This window comes from Paroedura picta, chromosome 3 (assembly GCF_049243985.1).
Source record: "Paroedura picta isolate Pp20150507F chromosome 3, Ppicta_v3.0, whole genome shotgun sequence".
NCBI classification, from domain to species: Eukaryota; Metazoa; Chordata; class Lepidosauria; order Squamata; family Gekkonidae; genus Paroedura; species Paroedura picta.
In genome coordinates this window covers 100,486,531-100,508,675 of record NC_135371.1, presented here as the reverse complement: position 1 = coordinate 100,508,675, position 22,145 = coordinate 100,486,531, and the positions used below count along the sequence as shown (strand labels likewise).

The following is a 22,145-nucleotide window of genomic DNA, read 5'->3' as shown; positions in this document are numbered from 1 at the left end:
TCATGCAAGTCTTATAGCTGCTTTTTGAAGACCCATTACATACAGGCACCATACGAGAGCAGCTGCACAACCTGCGGCAGAGAACCAAGGTAGTCTACCAGTATGCCACCGAGTTCAGCATTTTTGCTGCCAAGGTCTATGATTGGAACAAGGCCACCAAGGTCCCATTTATTCATGAAGGGTTGTGCCCTAACCACCCGTGGTAATGTATGGTGCAGGCAAATCCCACCACCCTGCTGGGATGGGTGTGTCTTGCAGGGGAGATTGAAGCTCGGTTCCGGATCGTTGAAATGCTGAAGGCTCAGCATGCTGGAGAAACGGTAGGAACACGCATTGGTGCGGGTTGGAAAACTGATCCCAATCCCCCCCCATCAGATGCATCCAAGCTCAACCAATGCCAGGAGAAAGGCCTGCGCTTGAGATGTGGAGGAACTGTCTACTTCCTCACTGTCTGCCCCTCGAAGAACAGAGTGAAGAACAGGCAGCCACCACACCAAACTCTTTGCGGGGTCCAAAGAAGCTGTCCACCCTGCCAGGGGCCAAGGGACACCTTGTAAAGCAACTCTGGTACTCTAGATACCACTAGTGGAATATCTGGCACCACCTTCATCCAAGGAATCTGAAGAGGAGGCTGCTGAGAACTGCAAGCCAACGGGAAACAGGACTGACATTCTATGAGACAGTCCCGCTGGTAGATCCCTTCAGGAGGGCGAGATTGGTGAGTCCCATACATACCCTACTAATTCCTGGGACTCTTTCCAACCCGGATGGGAGTAGGGGTCTGAGTACAAGGGGTGCTGGATTGTGGGTGCACCTGGATTATAATTAATCCTAAAATGGTCTGCGTGCTGGGAGTGGGCCTGTAAAGACCCATCAACTTCACCCAAATGGATGGGTGCTTCTCAGAAGGGGGGGCAGCTATGCATCAGACTGTTCCCCTCCAGTTAGACAGTGAGAATCACTGAGAAAGGATTCTAAATTAAAAAGACACTTGCTCCTGGGGAGGAAAGCTATGGCAAATCTAGACAGCATCCTAAAAAGCAGAGACATCACCCTGCCAACAAAAGTGTGTCTAATCAAGGCTATGTTCTTCCCAGCTGCAATGTATGGCTGCGAAAGTTGGACCACAAGGAAGGCCGAGGGTCAAAGAATTGAGGCTTTTGAACTCTGGTGCTGGAGAAGACTCTTGCAAGTCCCTTGGACTGCAAGGCGAACAAACCGGTCAGTCCTAGAGGAGATCAGGCCTGACTGCTCCTTAGAAGGCCAGATCCTGAAGATGAAACTGAAATACTTTGGCCACCTCATGAGAAGGAAGGACTCCCTGGAGAAGAGCCAGGGAGCGATTGAGGGCAAAAGAAGAAGGGGACGACAGAGAACGAGGTGGCTGGATGGAGTCACTGAAGCATTCGGTGTGAGCTTAAATGGAATCCGAGGAATGGTAGAGGACAGAAAGGCCTGGAGGATCATTGTCCATGGGGTCGCGATGGGTTGGACATGACTTTGCACCTTACAACAAAAGGATCTTTCCTAAACTTGAACTGAAGGTGGCTTACTACAGAGTGACAATAAAACATGGTCTTGAACACCTCATGACTTTTAACACCCCTCTGGGAAAGTTTGAGTATCTTGTTATGCCTTTTGGATACTCTGGAACTCCGGGAGTGTTCATGAATATTATAAATATGGTCTTGCATGATCTGTTGTAGAAGGGAGTTCTGGCTTAATTTGATGATGTCTTAATTTATTCAAAAACAAGGGATGTATGCCTGGTACAGGAGGGATTGAAATGACTCAGTGCCAACCCCCTCTATGCAAAGATTTCCAAGTATGAATTCCATAAAGAATGCCTGGAATTCCTGGGCTATTGGGTGTCATTTCATGGGTTAAGCATGGACCCAGCCAAAGTGCTTGACTTACTGAGCTGGACTGCACTCTGTATCCAGAGACAAATGCAAAGTTTCTTAGGATTCGTAAATTTCTATCGTGATTTCCTTCTGTGTTTTGCACAGGATGCCCTTCCCCTCAAAGAAATTGTAATGTCCTATGTGTCAGCGACTTTTTATTTTTGGTTTTTTTTATTTTCATAAAGATAGAAATATAGAATACAGTATAAGTTATTAATATAGAGAATAGTAAAATATAGTCTTCATTTGAAAATGTACGACCCCACATTAACTACACAATGATATAAACTTTTGCCCAAAGCTTATAAACTTATTCACGTTTGAGTCTAAGAGCCATCCACATTTCCACCACATTTAAGAAAAGAGGCCTAGTTAGTTATACAAAAGAAAAGTTGTTAATACAAAAAATGATACAATAAAGTCTTCATTGGTTACATTTACATTTACACCTCCTCCATTAGGTACCTCCTTTTACTTATGCTTTAAATTTAGACTGGGAGTCACTACGGAGATATATTTGATATTCAGCTTGCGTAGGAAATCAAAGACCCTGCACTAACTACATAGTAGTATAAACTTAGCATGAACAGTAAAATATTAGGCTAGAGGGCACTGCGAAGATATATTTAATAATCAACTTACTTAAGAGATCGTAGACCCCACGTTAACTGCTTAACACAGTCTAAGAGCTATCCTGACAGATATTTCCAGGTTTAAATTAAATGCTTAACATTAAACATTTCTTGTAGAACAATATGAGCTTTGACCCTGTATCAATACCATAATAAAAAGAAAAGAAAGTAGGGCATTACCCTAAAAATGTACAAGAGAAGTACAAGAGGATTTCATAGCTTCTCCTTACCCTTAATACAGATTCAGCTTACATAGAAAATCTGAGGCCCCATGTTGACTACACAATGGTATAGACTTTTGTCCCAAACTTATAAGCTTATTCACATTTCGGCCATATATAGGGGGGGGGGGAGCCTACTTTATTACCACATTTAACATAGTTTTTAGTAATTTTTACAATCACTTTTAGTGTCACATACATCTATACTTGACACATTCCAAGAGCCATCCTGACAGGTATATTTTCAGATTTAAGTTGAAAGCTAAACATTAAACATTTTCTACAGACCAGTATGAGCTTTGGCCCTATAGCAATACACTAGTAAAGAAAGAATAAAGGGGGGAAAACCCTGTTTTATATTTCCGGCACTAACGATTATATTGCCTATATGCCTACAGAAGAAAAGAAAAAAGAGAGAAAGAACCACTGTTTCCCCTTTCCCTTTCCCGGTCTTCTTAAGGGGGTCTCATATCGAGGCTTGCTGCATCTTGTTGTTCCCATAGACTTATGTTCTGTCCCGTTGGCCTTTGGCGTAGAAAGTGCAGTTGTACTCTTTCCCGCAGAGTATGCATCGATAAATCTTGAGGCAGTTGCACCTCCTGGACTCCAATATCAATACAATTTTTTCCCCAAAAAGCTCCTTTAAATCGATTATTTTCACTACAGATCCATATATCTTTTGATTGATTCTTGTGCACTGTTGCTTTGAAATGGCTGTATGTCTTTTTAAGAAGGGTGTCCTTATCTAGGTTGCAGGACTCCGACATCCCCTTTTCCATCTCCAAAATTTCAAATTTCTCTTCTACTGTTGGTTTTCCACCTTGTTTAAAGCTATTATCAGCCACTGTTATTGATCCATCATTCCTGTTAGAGACTTCTTCCTTGCCGTCTTGGATCTCCTTGAAAATATTTTTGAGCAATCCTTCTGTAAATGCTTTCAAATCTTGGGTTTTTTCCTCTATTAGATGAGCCATTCTTTTTAACATAGACATGTTTTAGGCTTGGAAATCAACAACCAGCCTCAAACAATTTTACAAATGGCCAGTAGAGGTCCTCTGTTTTGTCCTCTGACGTTCCTGGCACTGGCATGTGACGTATTGAAGTCAGTAAAGCAGATATTCTCGTACTGGAACAGAATTCTCATGAGATCTTCCCATTCACGGCTCTTATCTCTTATCTCCGAAAACCAAAACAATTGCAGTAAGAGCTTTTGCCAATTAATTTGAGTTGATTTAAGTCCTTCTTCTGCTTAGAAAGGAGAATTAGCCTGCCTCATAACGAGGTGGCTTCGGGCAGAGCAAAAGGAGGGGAGAAACAGACGGCTTTGATGCAGGAAAAGAGACGGAAAAAAACCCGAGAGATACTTGCAGTAAATGATGTTTTGGAACTCAGCAGATGTCCTCCCCTCAGTTCACAGCGTTCATTTGCAGTAAATCGTAGTGTAGGGTTGAAGCAGATTCTTTAAGATTCTTTAAGAAAGAGAGAAAAGAAAAGTCCGAGATAGAATATGGCTTTCGTCCTCTTGACCCGAAACGCTGACAGCCTGTAATTCAGGGAGATATACTCCCTAAAGGATTGGAGACGGCCCCAAGAACTTCCTGGGTAGAAAGGTGAGGTGGGGTTTGCGTACCCCTCCTCTTTTCTGCCAATTGCTTCCACAATTGGCCCCTGTTAGGCTTCAGTGATTGCACTGCAAATGCACTGCAATCCTCTCAGAACGACATGTTGGCCACACACCCCCAGTGTGTCAGCGACTTTTGAGGAGCTCAAGCAGCTCTTTACCACCGAATCAGTCCTCCACCGTGCCGACCCCACCCAGCCCTTCATGGTTAAAGTCAGTTCAAGTGACATGGTTATGGGGGCAGTCATCTTGCAGCAGGGGAAGAATCGGCAGTTACTGTATGTACTTGTAAAGGAAGTTGAATGGCACTGGCAGGAACTGGGCTATGTGGGGAAAGGAGGCAGCCGCCATCAACTTGGCGCCACTGGTTCAAGGGGTAATTGTCCCTGTTTTAGGTCTAGCGTACAGGCTCTGCACCAACCAAAAAACTTATCTTCCAAGCAGTTTAAGTGGGCGGAACTCTTTCCCTGGTTCTCCTTCTCTCTCAGGCACCTTCAAGGGAAGCAAAACTTTCTGGCTGACGCGTTGTCGGACCTTCTGCAGCACGAAAGCTAAGCATATCCAGTAGTGGCCTCCATTTTACGCCTGCCAAACTTGGGCTTGCAGCTGTGATGTGAAACCCAACCATAGGTGCTGGGTTGGATCAGCAACATGTCCCTCCCCACACTGGGTGGCTCCAAAAGGATTTGGGGAGGGATGCTGAGTTTTCCACACTCCACCCGACTTTGCAAAGGGGATCGGCCCTTTCCACAAGCACCTGGCCTTAAGTTTTTAAATTGTACCTTGATTCATGGATAGCAGGTCACTTTGGTTTTGTAAAAATCCTCCATCTGGTGCTTGATAGACAAATACATCATTTAAGGAAGTTTAAGGAAGGAGAACCTACAACCTCCCAAGGAAGCCTGTTCCACTGTTCCACTCATTTGCCTTTTTAGCCACTGAGTTGTACTGCTGACTCATGTTCAGTGTATGGTCTACTAAGACACTCAGAACCTTTTCTCATATACTACTGCCAAGACCAGTCTCCCCCATACTATGATGATGTATTTGATTTTTCCTTCCTAAATGCTAAACTTCACTGTTATCATTACTGGAATTCATTTTAGCCCAGTTTTCCAGCCTGTCGAGAACATCTTGTATCCTTATTCTGTCTTCTGCTGTGTTTGACACCCCTCCCAACTTAGTATCATCTACAAATTTAATAAGCACTTCCTCTATTCCTTCATCCAAACCATTTATAAATGTGGTGAACAACAGAGGGCCCAGGACAGATCCCTGAGGCACTCCACTTGCCACTCCTCTCCAACAGGATGACGAATCATTTACAAGCACCCTTTGGGTGCAATCTGTCAACCAGTTATCAACCACCTAATAGTATTAGGATCCATACTGCATTTTACCAACTTATCAACAAGAATAAAATGTGGAACCTTATAAGCTTTACTGAAATCGAGATAAATTATATCCGCAGCATTTCCCTAATCCAACAAAGTAGTAACTTTCTCAAAAAAAGAGATAAGTTTAGTCTGACATGACTTGTTCTTGAGAAAGTCCAGCTGACTCAGTAATTACAGCCATCTGCTCCAGCTGCTCAAGGACCAACTGTTTAACGATTTGTTCTAAAATTATGCCAGCTATAGATTTCAAGCTGCTGCCCCAGTAGTTACCCAGGTCTGCCTTTCTCCGTTCTCGAAGATGGGGTCAGTGTTTACCCACCTCCAATTTTATGGCAATTCACCTATTCTCCCAGAATTATCAAAAAGAATGGACAGAGGATAAGAAATTACATCTACAAGTTCTTTGAGTACTCTTGGATGCAATTCATCTGTTTTATTTAAGGAAACTAGATGTACATCCCTCATTGTATGATATGATTCTGCCATATTGAGCATGATTTCCCTGGCAAGGGAAGACTGAGGAGAAGCAGGAATTGAGTAGTTCAGCACTCTCTCCATCACCTGTTACAATGTCACTTTCTTTTCCCCACAATGGTCATACCATGTCCTTACTCTTTTTCTTACTTTAACATAACTAAAGAACACTTTTTTGTTGTGTTTAGCATTTCTCACTATTCTAAGCTCATACTGAACTTTAGCTTTTCTAACACTCTCCCTACAAGCATTGATTATATGTTTATATTCTTCTTTCGCTATAAGGCCCTCCTTCCATTTCCTAATGAGTCTTTTTTATTAATCAAATCTTTTGAAAGCTGTTTATGGAACCACCCCGGGTTCCTTAGGCTCCTCCTAATTTTCCTTCTCAAGGGAATTGTTTGTGCTTGTGCCTTCAGTATTTAACTTTTAAGAAACTCCCATCCCTCTTGAACTCTCATTTCCTTAAGTTTTTCTGACCACTGGATTCTACCCAGCATAACTTTACATTGAATAAAATTTGCTTTCCTGAAGTCCAGCCTTTATGCCTGACTATGTACAGTTTTTCTCTTTTCCATGATTGCAGTTACAAAATCACATGGTCACACTACTACCAAGTGTGCCTGCTACTTACAGCTCATCGATCAGTTCCTCGCTGTTGATGACAATTGATTCTTAAATTACGGATTCCCTGGTTGCCTATTCCACCTTCTTGGAAATGTGTCCAGGGGGGTACGCGGGGAAGGAGAAATGGGGGAGAGACAGCTGCCCCCGCAAAGCCCAGAGACGCAGCCTAGCCATCTGCGGGGGAAGAGCAGAACCCTCCAGGAGTCTGCGAGGCCCTTGCTCCCCGGCAGCGTCAATGGGAAAGGGTGGTGGAGGCCGACGCGAGAATCAGTGGAGACTGTCGGGAGGGCCGGGCGCCCCACCCAGCCGAAACAGCTGCTCACCACTGCCAGCCAGGCCGGAGCCCTCAGAAAAACAGCCGCTTGCCTGCCCGGACTAGGGACAGAAGAGGGCTCAGAGGAGAGCGGGGAGGGAAACTTCAGGGAGATGGAAGGGATGAACACCAAGAACAGAACAAAAGAAATTTACCTGATAGGGAACCTTGCCAAAGGACGAGCTTGAGGAGCGTGGCGGGAACAGTGGCACCTGTGAAGAGAGCAGAGGGCAGCATTAGCAGACGGGGAGAGAGATCCGCAGATGCCCAGGATGGGCGGAGCCGGAAGGGGGTGTGGTGAGGGAAGGGCTTTAAGAGAAGGGAGCGGGGGAGCACAGAGGGAATATAAGGAATATGGTTAGGAGCGAGGGGGTGGGGGAAGCAAAGGAGAGAACACAGAAAGGCAAGCACGGAGTGTGGAGAGATTGTATGGTGAAGGAACTGCCAGTAAACGAATTGCAAACATCCTCCGAGTGGCGAGTTGTTTGTCCAGCAGCACAGCGGAGAGGGGCAGAGCTGAGGAGCGGGCGGTCCGTGGGCGGACAGAATGAAATTGTCATCAAGACAAATTAAGAATTTATTCAACTTACCATACCATTGGTATTATTTCTTACTCCTTTAACTCTTACCCAAAAATTCTCAACTGAACTTTCATCCTCAGATACATGAGTAAAAGGAACAATCACAATCAATCCAATGTTCCATTTTGCCGAAACGTGCCCTCCTGTGTAGAGAAAGAAGATTCGTGGGTTATTATGTGCAGTGAATGGGCTGTTACTTTTGATCGCTCTGCAGATCTTTTAAAGTGATTGGGGCACAACATTCTGAGAAAATTCAGAGACAATTTTTTCTTTGTTTGGAAGTAGGCTTCATTGCATTAGGACACAACCATAGCCTTTACCAAGGCTATGGTTGTATCCTAATGCAATGAAGCCTACTGTCTGGATTGTTTTACAAAATGTAGTGTGATGGAGGGTGCCAATATGGTAGGAGTTTCATAATATCTTACTGTCATATGGAACACTTACCCATAAGGCCAATCAGATGTGTCAACATATGGATGCCATTAAAGGTTTTCAAAAACTTTTTTGTTACCTCCCAGCCTTTCATGATAATAGTCAATTCCTTTCTTTTGACAAAAAGTTTTGAAAACTTTGGTATAGAAACTGATGAAGTTTTAAAGAAAAAGATTTGCTTGTGCATATAGCCATTATTAATCTGCTTGAAAGAAAAATGCTTAAACCATTGTGCACACTGTTACAGGTAACGGAACATTTGTCCTTAAGTGGAATGTATTCCATGTAACTGGTTTGCTAATTTGACTCACTCACTTTTGTTATTATTTAATCAGGCAAATTGGAGACAACTTAATAGTTCCAGGAGGAGTGAAGACCATAGAAGCCAGTGGTAGGATGGTAATACCTGGAGGAATAGATGTCCACACTCATTTGCAGATGCTGTACAAGGGGATGACTGCAGTGGATGACTTCTTCCAAGGGACTAAAGCAGCCCTGGCAGGTGGAACCACTATGATTAGTAAGTACATGGAGTATCACTTTTGGTAATAACATACTAGTAGTGTACCATGGCTATAATAATGAGCTGCTTATTTGAGCAATGAATGATGTGAACAGGTAGCACAGTGAGAATGGAAACAAGTATGTACAGTTATTCTACATTGTTTTGTGCAATAAAATGAATAAATGGTTTTTACAAGGATAAATACTGTTCGTGTGATGGGTTGAGCTGAAGGTAGAAAATGCTTAACTTACGAAGTGCTACTTTCATTGGTCACTATGGGAAACAAACTTCAGTAAATCTGCAGCTGGGTTTGGCAACTGCCATTGGAAATACTTTTTAAATTTTTGCCCCCCCCCCCCCGTGTATGTTTGTATGTCGTTTGTAAGACCTCAGGTTAAGCTTAGTTTCATTATTATGATGTGGGATTTCACTAATTTGTGCTGAAGATGTGAAGGCCATGCATATTTGCAAGTCACATTCACCCTGTATATCCATCCTATATCATGGTTTCCACAGTTATTCCAAGGTACTTAACATAGACTATAAATCAGTCTTTTTTTTTACAGTCATTCAGACCAAAATTCAAATACACTTGCAATTAAAAACTGAAGCAGTTTAAAAAAGAGAAAACAATAATAAAACTATAAAAATATTAAAAAGTCTGACATCATAGGAACTTTTAAGGTGTTGAAATCAATATTTAAAACATACTTTAAAATACAAATGACAATTGGATCTTTATAGTATTTTACTCTAAATCAAACATAAACTTTCTGATACACATACATAGCATGCAATTTCATGGCAGCAGTGCAAAATTTAGCTGTGCTAAGAGTTATTTGCCTGTTTCCATCTAGAAGCAGCATCTTGATTTTTTCCTTTGGGGAAGTTCTTAGGTAGGTGTTCAGAATTGGCTGGATAAAGTTGTATCTGATGGCATCATAAATGGGGCAGAACAATAACATATTTCTCACAATAACATATTTCTCACAATTTTTTTTAAAAATGGGGCACCCTGCCCTGATGCGTCAAATGGTTTATCCCCCAGAAGCGTAAGGCATCCTTGGGTGTTTTTCACCCCTCTTTTTAGGGAGGCAGGTCTGCTTTTTTCCCTTCTGGTGACCAGTAGAGGGCGAATTTCTTGCCCAGTTATTTCCTGCCTCGCAATTGGAAGGTTAGGCTTCTGGAGTGCTAACAGCATTTCTAAAATCTTATCTTTTAAATCTCTGTTCTTCAATTCTTTTTCTAGTGCCCTCCGTCTCTCTTTTCTCCCCAACTTCTAGTAAGGAGTTCTTTTGAAAAATCTCCTCCACTTTGGAGAGCGAGTCCGCAGTAGCCCACTTAGACTTGAACTAGGCTTGTGCGCTTCGGCTACTTCAGCAGCCATTCAAGTCTGAGACAGTCCACAGAGTGGGGGGGGGGGGCGGCGCTGGTGTGGTGCACAATCCAGTGCCTGCATGCAGGTGCAGAGCTCTGTGCCTGCAGTCGTATGCCTACTGGTGCCACTGCCCCTCCCCCCCGCGGTATGGCGAGGCATTGGCCGTCTCAGACCTGAATGACTGCCAAAGTGTGGTGAAGCGCACAAGTCCAACTCGGACCTTCCTGTACACCCAGGCACCATCATGGAGGAGAAGAGGAAGGACAATGACTTCCTCCCCAAAGATGATACATCGGCATCGCTTGAGGTGCAGAGGAGCTCCGTGGCCCGGTGGGCAAGCTAGCTATGGCTGCTTCGCATCTGGTCAGAGTGCATCAGGCTGAATGGAGTAAGTGTGCCAAATGGATGGTTGTGGCTGTGGCCGGGCGCCAGTTTGAAGCGGTGGCAAGTGCCTCCATGAGCCATCTTGCCTCAGAGCTGCAGCCTATTCCAGCCCAGGCAAGACCGAGCAGGAGACCCCATGGAACAACCCTGAAGAGGTCTCTCAGGATGGCACAGTAAGGCCCGATGGGCAAAACCTGGTATCTTCTGATATTTGAAATGCAATTAACGCTTCTATTGCGAAGCACATGCAGCCTGTTTGGTAATTCTTAGAGCGCAGGCACAGGGGGTAGGATAGATCAGACTTCTCACCTTACCACCGTCCAGGTACTATGAATATGATTCTTCTCACCACAGATGTTTGTGGCCTACCAAAGCTGCCAGGAAGAGAAGGTTTAGCCCTTGCATTGATGAGCATTCATCTGATAGTGATTCCCACGCTAAACCTGATACTGAATTTTTAACAGATGAGGATTTGGAGGTGGATATTGAGTTTCCAAATCCATCCAAGAGACTTTTTATAATTGAAGAATATAATCATGATTAGATAAGACCCTAGCAGCTCTGGATCTCAAACTTCCCCTTACTGAGGAAGTGGGGGTACTCCTAAAAACGGCAAAAGGTCAAAGGAAACGTCTGAATTTTTCCCCCCTGAAGAATATACTCAGAGGCTTTTTCCCTTGCCAGATTATTTTGATCGACAGTTCAGGAAGGAGTGGGTAAAACCCAAGGCTGATAAATAGTTTCCCTCTTATGCTAAGAAACGTTACACTCTTCCTGATTATGCCAAACAGTTTCTGCAGGTCTCAGGGGTTGGTGCACCCATGGTGACTTTGCAAGCTCTTGGCCTACTGTCAGAAGACAGTGAAGATACGGTCAAGGACGTGTTGGACAAAAAAGCTGACTTTGCCCTGTGTAAGTCTCACAAAGTGTCAGCTCTTCATACCTCTTCTATTTCCTCAGTTATCTATAAGGCTACATTCCTATGGGCTAATAAGATGGTCCAGCACATCACAGACAAGGTCAGAAGACTGTGTGTCATGCCCCTGCTGCCACTTCCCATCTCCCTGGAGTTGCCAGAGCAACAGGACCTGGCAGCTGACTCAACTCTGGCTGAAGAATCAGGGGAGTCTGACAGGGACACTGGGGAGGGCTGTTCCAGTCAGCCGGGACCGGCTCAGGAGAGATCGTGGACACTGGCACAGCAGCAACAGTCTGAATCAGACTCAGAGGAATCGCCCGAGCGACTCAGGAGAAGCCGTAGGGTGGGGTTGGCAGAATGCTGAAGGAGCCGGAGGCTGCAGGCAGCTGTCAACATAGATGGGGCCCAGCTGGAAGCACATCGGGGGAGGTCAGAGTCATTCCCCAGGTGCAGTGAATTAGCTGGGCTGCATTTAAGAGAAGCAACAGACTTCAGCATGGATGCAATTTATACAGACACCCTCCAGACCGGTTTTGAACTCCTGCATTCTTCTGAATCCCTTTGGCTACTGTGACTCCTGGCATCGGCTTGACTACTCTTCTGGTATATTGGACTGACTATCTCTGGCTTCTCTGACTTTTGGCACCGGTTTTGACGACGCATTCGGTAAAGTGGACTGGCTTTGTTTGAATACCTGCTATCTGGACTTTGACCTTGGCTTTGTTTCAACTATTCTCTGCCTTTCCCTGCACTGTGCTTATTCTAACTCCTGACGACGCGGACTGATCTCTTCATTTCTTGTCTGGAAACATTACAGTGGGCATGACTTCATTCCAGGTAACCAGAAATTCCTCAGGCCAAATCAGTGGAGTATTATCAACAAGAGGGACAAAAAAACTCAGTGTTCCACCTCAAGTCAGATTGAGCCTAAAATCATGGATGCATATTCCCAATCTCAAGGCAGGGAAACCATCCTACCAGAAGAGGTAGAACTGTTCATGGATGCCAGCCTTTAGGGCTGGGGGGACACCTACTAGGGAAATATTGTTCAAGGCCTATGGTCAATGGGAGAGAAGGGGCTTTCCATCAACCTTCTAGAAATCAGAGCCATCTTCAAGGCACTCATTCACCTAAACTCAGGCCTTAAAGGGAAAAGCAGTACTAATAAGAACGGACAGCATAGCTGACAAAGCGCATATAAACCAACAAGGGGGGGTCACACTCCCCAACACTTCATGCAGAGTCACTAAAGGTCCTAGGGTGGGCAGAAGACACCTGCTGTCCATTCAAGCCAAGCATGTTCAAGGGACAATAGCCAGGTGGCTCAGCAGGATGATGATTCTGGAAGGGAAATGGTCCCTCAAGAAAGACTTATTTTGGATGATGGTCCAGACTGGGGACTCCAGCTCTCTATCTGTTTACATCCAAGATGAACGCTCAACTTCCCAGGTTCCTGCCCCAGTTCTATCAGCAGGAAGCTGAGGCAACAGACACACTTCTCTCTCCTTGTCTGGCAAAACTTCTTTGTGCCTTTCCTCCAAACCCGTTACTCCCCAGGGTGCTCAGGAGTATCAAATAACTCAGGGTCCAAGTCATTCTGGTGACCTTTCGTTGGCCAAGAAGACCCTGGTTTTCCTTAGTAATGCAAATATTAGTCCACGGACCCATCTTCTTCCCAGTGACACCAGATTTACTACAACAAAGTCCAATCTGGTACTGGAATGGTACCTGTTAGCTGCCTGGAAATTGAGCGGAAAAGAATTTTGAAGAAAGGCCACAGCAACCTCTCTTAATCAGATTCCTCTTGAAGAAATATACAAAGTGGCTATGTGGTCATCAGTGGCAATGTTCACCAAACACTACAAAATAGATCCATCCAGCTTAGCTAATGCTGCCTTTGGCAGATCTGTCCTGCAGAAGGTGATTCATTTGGAAACAACTTCCCATCCTTAGGGACACTGCTCGGGGAAGTCCGAAGGATGTCTTCCACCTCTGGGGAGAACGACCAGTGGCTTAACTGTGAGGGGTCCTTCTCCCTAGAGGTACAGGAAGATCCCCCCCACCCCAGAAGTTGTTTTTTCTATCTGTTCTTGCTGTATTCTTATCTTATGCTGTTTAACAAGTTTGGTTTATGCATTCCATGTTTTTCAGGATAGTTAAGCTTTTTTCCCCTCAAGGGACTGCTTCTTGTAGTTATACAAGTTATTGAGTGTGTATTTGCACAGATGTCATGGCTTACTTGGCAGTCTCCAACTGGGCAAGAAGTCTGCCCTCTGCTGGTCACCGGAAGGGGAAAAAGCAGATTTGCCTCCCTGAAGAGAGGGGTGAAAAACACCCAAGGATGTCTTCCCGTACCTCTGGGGAGAAGGATCCCTCACAGGTAAGCCACTGGTCGATCTCGGCATGCTTGAGGCAAACAAAACAAAACAAAAATTCCAACCTCATTTTAGATATTGGTTTTGATTATTTGTTTGTTATTTACTTACTTCATTTATACCCCACCCAAAGCAGCTTACCTTGTTCCACTGTCTTCCTTTTTATCCTCAACATTCTGTGAGGTAGATTTGGTTGAGAGAATGTTAACTGGTCTAAAGTCACCCAGCAAGCTACTGTGGTAAAATAGGGATTCAAACTAGGGGTCTCCCAAATTGTGGTCTGACCACTATGCCACACTACATGGTTTCGTTTGCAGTTTAGCAGTCCTACTTGCATGTTTCTTGTGACTTTATTTGGATGAGAACATTAGAACAAGTTGCAAGCATGGATATAGATGGCTGAAAACTTCAGTTTTCTTTCTTCCTGCACCTCCCTTGCCATTTGTTGAAAGAACCACAGTGTTGGTTACATGAAATAGCTGCAGTAAGAGTTGAGGGGCAATAAAAAGGCACATTAGCCTGTATCTTAGTTTTTAGGGTGTTTTTTTAATGGATGGCAGTAAAAGATGAGAAGTAGAAGAGGTCCTATTTTATCTCAGCAACAACTTGCTAAAAGCACTTGGTGTGGTGCCAGAACTATTAATCTGTTGCATCACAGTTCCTTAGTTTTTTTTCTCTTTCTTATAAATGTACTCTAAGTGTATATGAGAAATTGCAACATGTATCAGGGAAATTAGAGACAGTAAGTTGTGAAATATTGGAGAGAATTTTTCCATTATGGTAGACACATGTGAGTTGCAAACTCTGGATTAATGAAGGGTCTTCTAAAAAAATTCCTATTTCTTCCCAAGTATTCCTGTACCCTTCCATACTTCACTGTCTCCAGGATTTTTTGTATGTTTGCTTGCACAGAATTTGCCTCATCCGAAAGATGCATCTGGAGCAATGGAATGTAGAACAGATGTTTCACATGATTTAATTTAGTTTAGTTAGCTTCAAAAGGAATATTTTGTGTCATGTATTGTGCATATGGAAAAGACAGTGAGAATACAATTACTTTCGCTTAGCACTTAGGCATGAGTAATTTTAGTGCTGCTGCTAGAGAATGCCTGGTGAGAATGTGATTATAGCTCTTGCCCAGAGAAGATTATGATACAATTAATCTTTAAGGTGTCATAGAATCTTTTTTTTTTAATTGTGTGCTCAGTTATTTGTGTTGAATTGTATAGTGGGAGGAAGGGTAGCAGACCTTTTGAAGACAGTACTCATCGACTGATAATGCAAAATTTGCTCCAGATCAGACAGTGGGAAATACACAGCATGTTCATGTTGTAGTAAAGTTTGCTTCTTTTCTTAACAGTTGACCATGTTGTCCCTGAGCCAGAGTCCAGCCTGATAGAAGCTTATGAGAAGTGGCGAGAATGGGGTGATGGAAAGGCTTGCTGTGACTATTCTCTGCATGTGGACATCACTCATTGGAATGACAGTGTCAAACAGGAAGTGCAGACACTCATCAAAGAGAAAGGTTTGTCAATGCCATATGTCAGGTGTTTTCTTTCCCCTTTTTCTTACCTCATTCTGGTGTTGGCTAATTGGAATTTATGACATTTATAGAATGTGTAAAGAGTGTATGTGCTATAGATTTTCTGGGATACATACTCTGGTCCATTCCGCACAGATTCTTTGTAGCAGGAGTGTGGCAAATTGAAATCGCTACAAAAATGCGGTTATGCACAACGTCGTTGACAATCTGCCACACTCCTGAAATTGATCCGCAAAAAGCGCTTCATTGTAGTGCTTTCAGGGAAATCCTAAAAAGTGGATTCACCCTCCGGAAAGCGCTACACTCTTGCAACCAATCTGCAACACTAGCGGAAAAGTTCTGTGCATTACCATTGTTGCGGTTTCTGCAAAGTCCCTCCCCCTAGCTCTCTCCTCTGATCTTCCAGCGAAGTGATCACTGTTTTTTTTCTCTCAGAGCGAGCGGAGATCAACGCACCGGCAAGCCTTTGTTTACCCAGCGAGGCTTCCCCGGCTGCAGTCCCTCCCCAGAGCTGTTTTAAGTCACCAAGCACCACACAGCCCCGTTTGCTGGTTTATTTTCCCTTTATTTTTCACTTTATTTTCGGCCGAAAATCGCGCCTGTGCGGGCGGGGGGGTGTATTTTTTTTCACTCGGGGGGAGCGTGGCAACGATGAAACGCAGTTCAAACGCCACCTGCTAGCTAGATTGGGCTCTCCGTTGCAACGAATCAACGCAGATTCGTTGCAACGTATGTTGTTTTTTTTTAAGGAAGGTTTTTTAACCTTAAACCTTCCTTAAAGGGAAAGGGGCTTTTTGGGAGCATGATAACGGCCGCCCATTGGCTGCTCGTTTGATTGACGGCCAGGGGTGGGACAAAGCTTGGCAATATCCCTTCCTGGCTAGCAATTTTTGCAGAGACCGGAAACCTGTGGGAAACGATAGAAACGCAACTGGATTCCACTACAAAGGCAGGTATGCATAACGACGAATTTCACTATTTAAAATGGCGTTTTTTCGTTCCCCAACCAATTTGCAACATAGATCCTGGTGCGGAATGGCCCTCTGAGTTGTTGGACTCACAAGCCTAATACTTACATTTCTGCATTAAATATGAGATTTTTGGACCCAATATGTGTCTTTGGTTCCTTTTGTTGGAATTTTTCATCAAATGAGATCAGGCTGATTGACTTATGAATAGCCTGCGTTTCATTGCAGGGTAAGGTATGGCATGTCAATTATTGACATAAAGCCATAAGTGTCTTTTAACTAGGCACTTCTGTCCTGTTTCCAAGGCTTAACTGTACAGACAAGTGAGGGGAAAAGTATCTGCTGTAGCACTAGGGCATAGTCAAACATTATAATGTCACATTAGTGTCAAATTAATGTTATGGAATTGCTGAAAGATAGTCCAGTGTGTGTGTGTATATATATATATATATATATATATATATATATATATGTTTTAACAAATGTGTCAGAACAACAGTATCTTCTGTTGTTACCTTTTGAAAGGATTTGCAGTTCAACTCTGCAATGACATAGTAGTCATTGTTGAAAATAACCATGTATTCCTATTACTTGGGAAGACTGGCATTTCAGAAGCATGGCTGGAGAGTACAATATGAAAATAATTATCTTTGCCCTGTCAAAAGTGGTTACAAAGTACATTATCAGTGCTGTTAATAATGTACATGTTGCAGGCTTTCATATTCTGTTCATCACCTAAGTGCGGCTTTGTTTGATTATTACTACCATACAAGGATGATTTCTGTAATTTTGTGAAAATTAATGAAGAATACAAAGTGGGAAAAGTCCTACTTAATATTATTTCCAAAATACGGCCAGTTTGACCTCAGTTTAGGTTTTATATGACTAGACAAATACAGCATTCCAAAGCTCTAGAAGAATAAACAAATAGTTTTATTTTGTTTCCATTTCTTGCCCAAAAATTTCATTCCATTGTATATGACTAATTTCATGTGTGTTTTGCAGACATTTCCATTTTAATAACATGGTTTATATTAACAACTTATTTTCTAATTTTTTCTCGTATGTAATTTTCCATTCCCAAAGGAGTTAATTCGTTCATGGTTTACATGGCCTATAAGGATTTGTACCAGATGTCAAATACAGAGGTAAGAGCTATGTTAGGATCTTGAACTTGTGTATAGAAAAGTGCTGCCTTTCCTTTTTGCAGGGTTGAAACCCCTGTCAAAGTACATTTAGGTATAGTCAAAGGACATTTTCTGGAAATTTTATAATGTAATTTGAAAATGCACTTCTAGAAAAGATCTGTCAATGGCTATTAACCATAAGTAGAAAGAACCTCCATGTTACTAGGCACTGTGCCTCAGAAAATCAGATATTGGGGCTTTCATGGCCTGCATGTGAACTTTAAGGGGCATCTGGCTGCCTGTTATTGTTAGCAGGATATTGTTTATATGTTTGTTAAATTAATAGGCCACCACTCCTGGCCAGCCAACTTGCCACAACTAACAACAGTTCATAAGCAATAAAAATACAGCAATAATTAAACAATAAACATTAAAACATCAGATGTTCAAACATCAGAGGAGGAGCTATAGATCTTTCTCAGCCTGGCCTCAAACAAATGCCTAGTGGAAGAGTTCTGTCTTGCATGCCCTGCAGAACTGAGCCAGTTCTGTCAGGGCCTTCAGCTCTTTCGGATGCTCGTTTCACCATGTGAGGATCAGGACCAAAACAGGTAAATATATAATGTCATCCAGCAAGGCTGGTCTTGTACATTATATAGAACTACTTAACCCCAAGGTGAAGTGATTTTCCTAGGTCCCTGGTGGGTTGCTGGAGCATTCAGTCTTTGTAGAGTGCATTCCATTCTGAATATTGGAAGTGTGGATGTACCTTCTGCAGTTACACTCAGCAGGTGGAACTATGCTGGTAAATAACTGACAGTCACATAGGCATTTGGGATGATCTTAAGTGAAAGACAGATTAAATGTTAATACAGCTCTCTTATCTGCATCCCTGCAAAAGGCCTGTTTGCCAGAAAACATGTTAAAAGCACTGAAACTTGCTGAGGTGGTTAAATTCAGGTAGATTTGGATGAAGGAATTGAGGAGGTGCTTATTTGAAATGCAGGCCATTCCCTTCCCAAGGGAGGGGGGAATGAGGTGTGCTTGGGTTTATCAGAGGAGTCTTTCCTTTGATCCACTATTCCTCTTTATGCCTTTGTAATGATGTCTACATGTCTGAATAAAGGAACTTGCTTTAAAAGCAGTTTTCCTGTTCAATTCAACGAGCACTCTTACAGAGCGGTTCCTAAATGGAACAGGCTTGGAAGTTTTTAAGCATAGGCTAGATAGTCATCTAACAGAAATGTTGATTTTACGAACTTTGGCAGATTGTGATGTGCCAGTGTTTGTCCCTTGTGGCCCTTCTTTGCATACCAAGGGAATTGCTAATTTACACTGTGGGGTGATAGGTGAATTTCCTCCAGGCCAGGCTGGATTCTGGAGATTTTTGTTGGAGGGATTCCTGGGCATGAAATTGGGATCACTGTGGGTGGGCAGGCAGTTATGAGCTCTTGCATTATGCAGAGGCTTGGTCTAGATGACCATGGAGGCCCCTTCCAACTATGATTCTATGAAATACAGGGGAAACTGCCTAATAAAACTTCAGGCATCCCACTCCTAATGTTAAAAGAGCAGGACAAGGAACAAACACCAGGATCAGTTACTTTTAAAAGATTTACCCAATATCCAGAATCCTGCATTTCATTCTGTGCTTCAAATTCAAGTAAAAATTATCATAAATATGTGCAGATGACTCTCCATATTTACTTAGTTTGTTGTTGAAACACTTCTTTAAATAACATGCTGGATGTCTGGTTGCAAGGCAAACATAAAACATAAGAGTGACTAGGAGGCATAGGCTTCAACCAGTAGTAATAGCTTTTCACTGTATACCGTCTTAGATGGTATATCTACCATATTGCTATATACCACTTTAGATGGTATGTTGTATCACTATCAGAATATCCAGTTCCTTGTGTTGAAATCTTCCTTGTTTTGTTATACTTAATTTAACCGTGTTTTTCCACTGACATCCTGCTAGAGCTTCTGTTAGACTGTCTTATTCTAATGTAAGCCTTATAAAAATGCTTATTTCTTATTTAAACCTGTGCAACCTGCTTTCATCTGCATAGTGGCCTAGCCTAAAGACACTGCTCTCTAGATAAGCTGCTCCCTACAGGGAAACTGGACAAGTGGTTTCTTGGCAACAGGAGGGGAGAAGGAGAGGGAAAACTCCAAGAAGGATAAGCTGCCAGAAAAAGCTGAGGCATCCCCCCCCCCAATGCTGTAGAGCAGGGGTCGTCAACCTGTGGTCCTCCAAATCAGTGGTCCCCAACCTGCGGGCCGCGGCCTGGTGCCGGGCCGTGAAGGCCATGGCGCCGGGCCGTGAAGGCCATGGCGCCGGGCCGTGAAGGCCATGGCGCCGGGCCGTGAAGGCCATGGCGCTGGGCCGCGGCTCCCTCTCCCCGCCCCCCCCGCAGTAAAAAACTTCCCAGGCTGCAAGCTTGCAGCCCAGGAAGCTTCTTACTGCGGGAGGGCGGGGAGAGGGAATCAGGGCCGGGCCGCGCATCGCGCATGTGCGGCCCGTGCGGGGCGCGACACGATGCGCGGGCGTGGCCGTGCGGGCATGGCCCGCGGGCGCAGGCCGATGTGTGGCCGCGGGCCGATGTGCGGGCGTGGCCGTGCGGGCATGGTCCGTGCGGGCGCGGCCCGATGCCCTGCCGGTTCCCAACCTCAGAAAGGTTGGGGACCACTGCTCCAGATGTCCATGGACTACAATTCCCATGAGCCCCTGCCAGTATTTGCTCATGGGAATTGTAGTCCATGGACATCTGGAGGACCACAGGTTGACTACCCCTGGTGTAGAGAATTTCTAAAGCAGAAATTCCTGGGGAAAACAGACTGTGTGTGTGTGGGGGGGGGGGGAATCCCTGTGAAGACAGAGAAAGGAAGCAGAGGAGTAGCTGTCTTCTTTAGTGAGCCATCAATACCGTGAGGAAAAATGGCTTCTTGGTGACTGAGCAAAAGTGGCTTCTCAGTGACTCTGAGGAGAAGAGACTTAGACCTTTTCCTCACAGGGGAAAAAGGCCAGGCTGGTGCTTGTCTGGCAGCAGGGCTAATCCTCACTTCCATATGAGACCGGTGCCGGCCCTGGCCTGAATCAGGCCCTCTGTTTCTCTTCAGCAAGGGAATGTGGATTTTTACGTGTTCCCTTTTGGGGCCTTTCCCAGGCTAGGCCCATGTGGAAAGGGAAAAGATGGGCCTTTTAGGCCCGGTTCCTCCCCATCTTTCAGCATCTCAGAAAGACAAAAAATGCCTCAGTTGGCTCTACGGCACTTTGTGATGGCATGGAGCAGACTGGGGCATTTAAATTTTTTTCATGAAGGTAGGATTTCATTGAAACACAATCCTACCTTAGTGAAAATAACCCATCCCCCACCCCTGCCATTGCAAAACACAAAGGAATCTCTCCACCCTAGCTGCCTCATGTGGAGGCAATAATTTGGGGTGGACCAGGGCTGATTCTGCACTTAATTTGTTAATTTTGTTGTGGATCCTCCTGAATTCAGATCAATTTGAACTTGTGTCTTCCTCTATGCCCCCCCCCATTGAAACAGAAAAGTGCTCTGCACGTGATTAGGGAAGCTCAGAAGGGGGGGGAGCCAAGCGCAGCAGGAGCCTCATTCTTTCTTTTCTGTGGGTGGGGGGTGGGGAAGGATTGGAGACAGCAAATGAGAGGGAATAAATCCAAGAGGAAAATCTCTGCCAACAGCAGTTAGGGCTTCTGGAGCCTCTGCTGAAAGAAGTTAGGGCTTCCCCTTTAAGGGAAACCTTGCAGCCTTGGAACAAGGAAGCCTTCGAACTGATGCCCTGTCCAGTCAGGGCTTTTATATATTGTTGGAGGCTCAAGGCAGCTAGTTAGTTCAGGACAAGGAGAGCTGCACCTTTAGTTATACCGATTATTCAAATATTGAGGGTTATAACTACTCCAGGATGTTGTGGGGAAAAGGTAGGGCCACTCCAGATCAATCCTACTTGTTCCAGAGGGAAAATCTAAGGGGCTTTTCGCACGCCTTCAAAATCGCACAATGGTTGCCAATTGAAAACGCTACTGATTTGCCATTATGCACAACGTCGTTGACAATCTGCCACACACCTGAAACCGATCCGCAAAAAGCGCTTCCTTGTAGCGCTTTCAGGGAAATCCCCAAAAGTGGATTCACCCTCCGGAAAGCGCTACACTCCTGCAACCAATCTGCAACACTAGCGGGAAAGTTCTGTGCATTACCATTGTTGTGGTTTCTACAAAGTCCCTCCCCCTGGCTCTCTCCTCTGATCTTCCGGCGAAGCGATCGCCAATTTTTTTTCTCCGAGCGAGCGGAGTTCAACCCACCAGCAAGCCTCTGTTTAGAGGCTTCCCCGGCTTCAGTCCCTCCCCAGAGCTGTTTAGTCACTAAGCACAAACAACAGAGAAGCCCGTTTGCTGATGTATTTTCCCTTTATTTTTTACACTGTTTTCGGCCAAAAATCGGGCCCGTGAGGGGGGGGATTTTTTTTTTTCACTCGGGGGGAGCGTGGCAACGATGAAACGACAGCTCAAACACACCTGCCAGCTGGATGGGTCTCTCCGTTGCAACGAATCAACACATATTCGTTGCAATGGGTGTGTTTTTTTTTTTTTAAACCTTTCTTAAAGGGAAAGGGGCTGTTTGGGATCATGCTAACGGCTGCCCATTGGATGCTTGACTGCCAGGGGCGGGACGAGCTCGGCAATAGCGCTTCCTTTCTAGCGATTTTTGCT

General features: G+C 44.3%; 1 protein-coding gene across 2 annotated transcripts in view; it reads left to right on the top strand.

Annotated features, from left to right (window-relative positions):
* The window catches only part of DPYSL3 (dihydropyrimidinase like 3), a 109,163-nt gene that overhangs the window by 58,626 nt on the left and 28,392 nt on the right, over window positions 1-22,145 (top strand). For both annotated transcript variants that reach the window (XM_077326987.1, XM_077326988.1), the window contains exons 3-5: window positions 8,541-8,725; window positions 15,127-15,291; window positions 17,364-17,425. In XM_077326987.1, coding sequence (XP_077183102.1) covers window positions 8,541-8,725; window positions 15,127-15,291; window positions 17,364-17,425 — 412 coding nt within the window. The remainder of the gene's footprint in view (window positions 1-8,540; window positions 8,726-15,126; window positions 15,292-17,363; window positions 17,426-22,145) is intronic.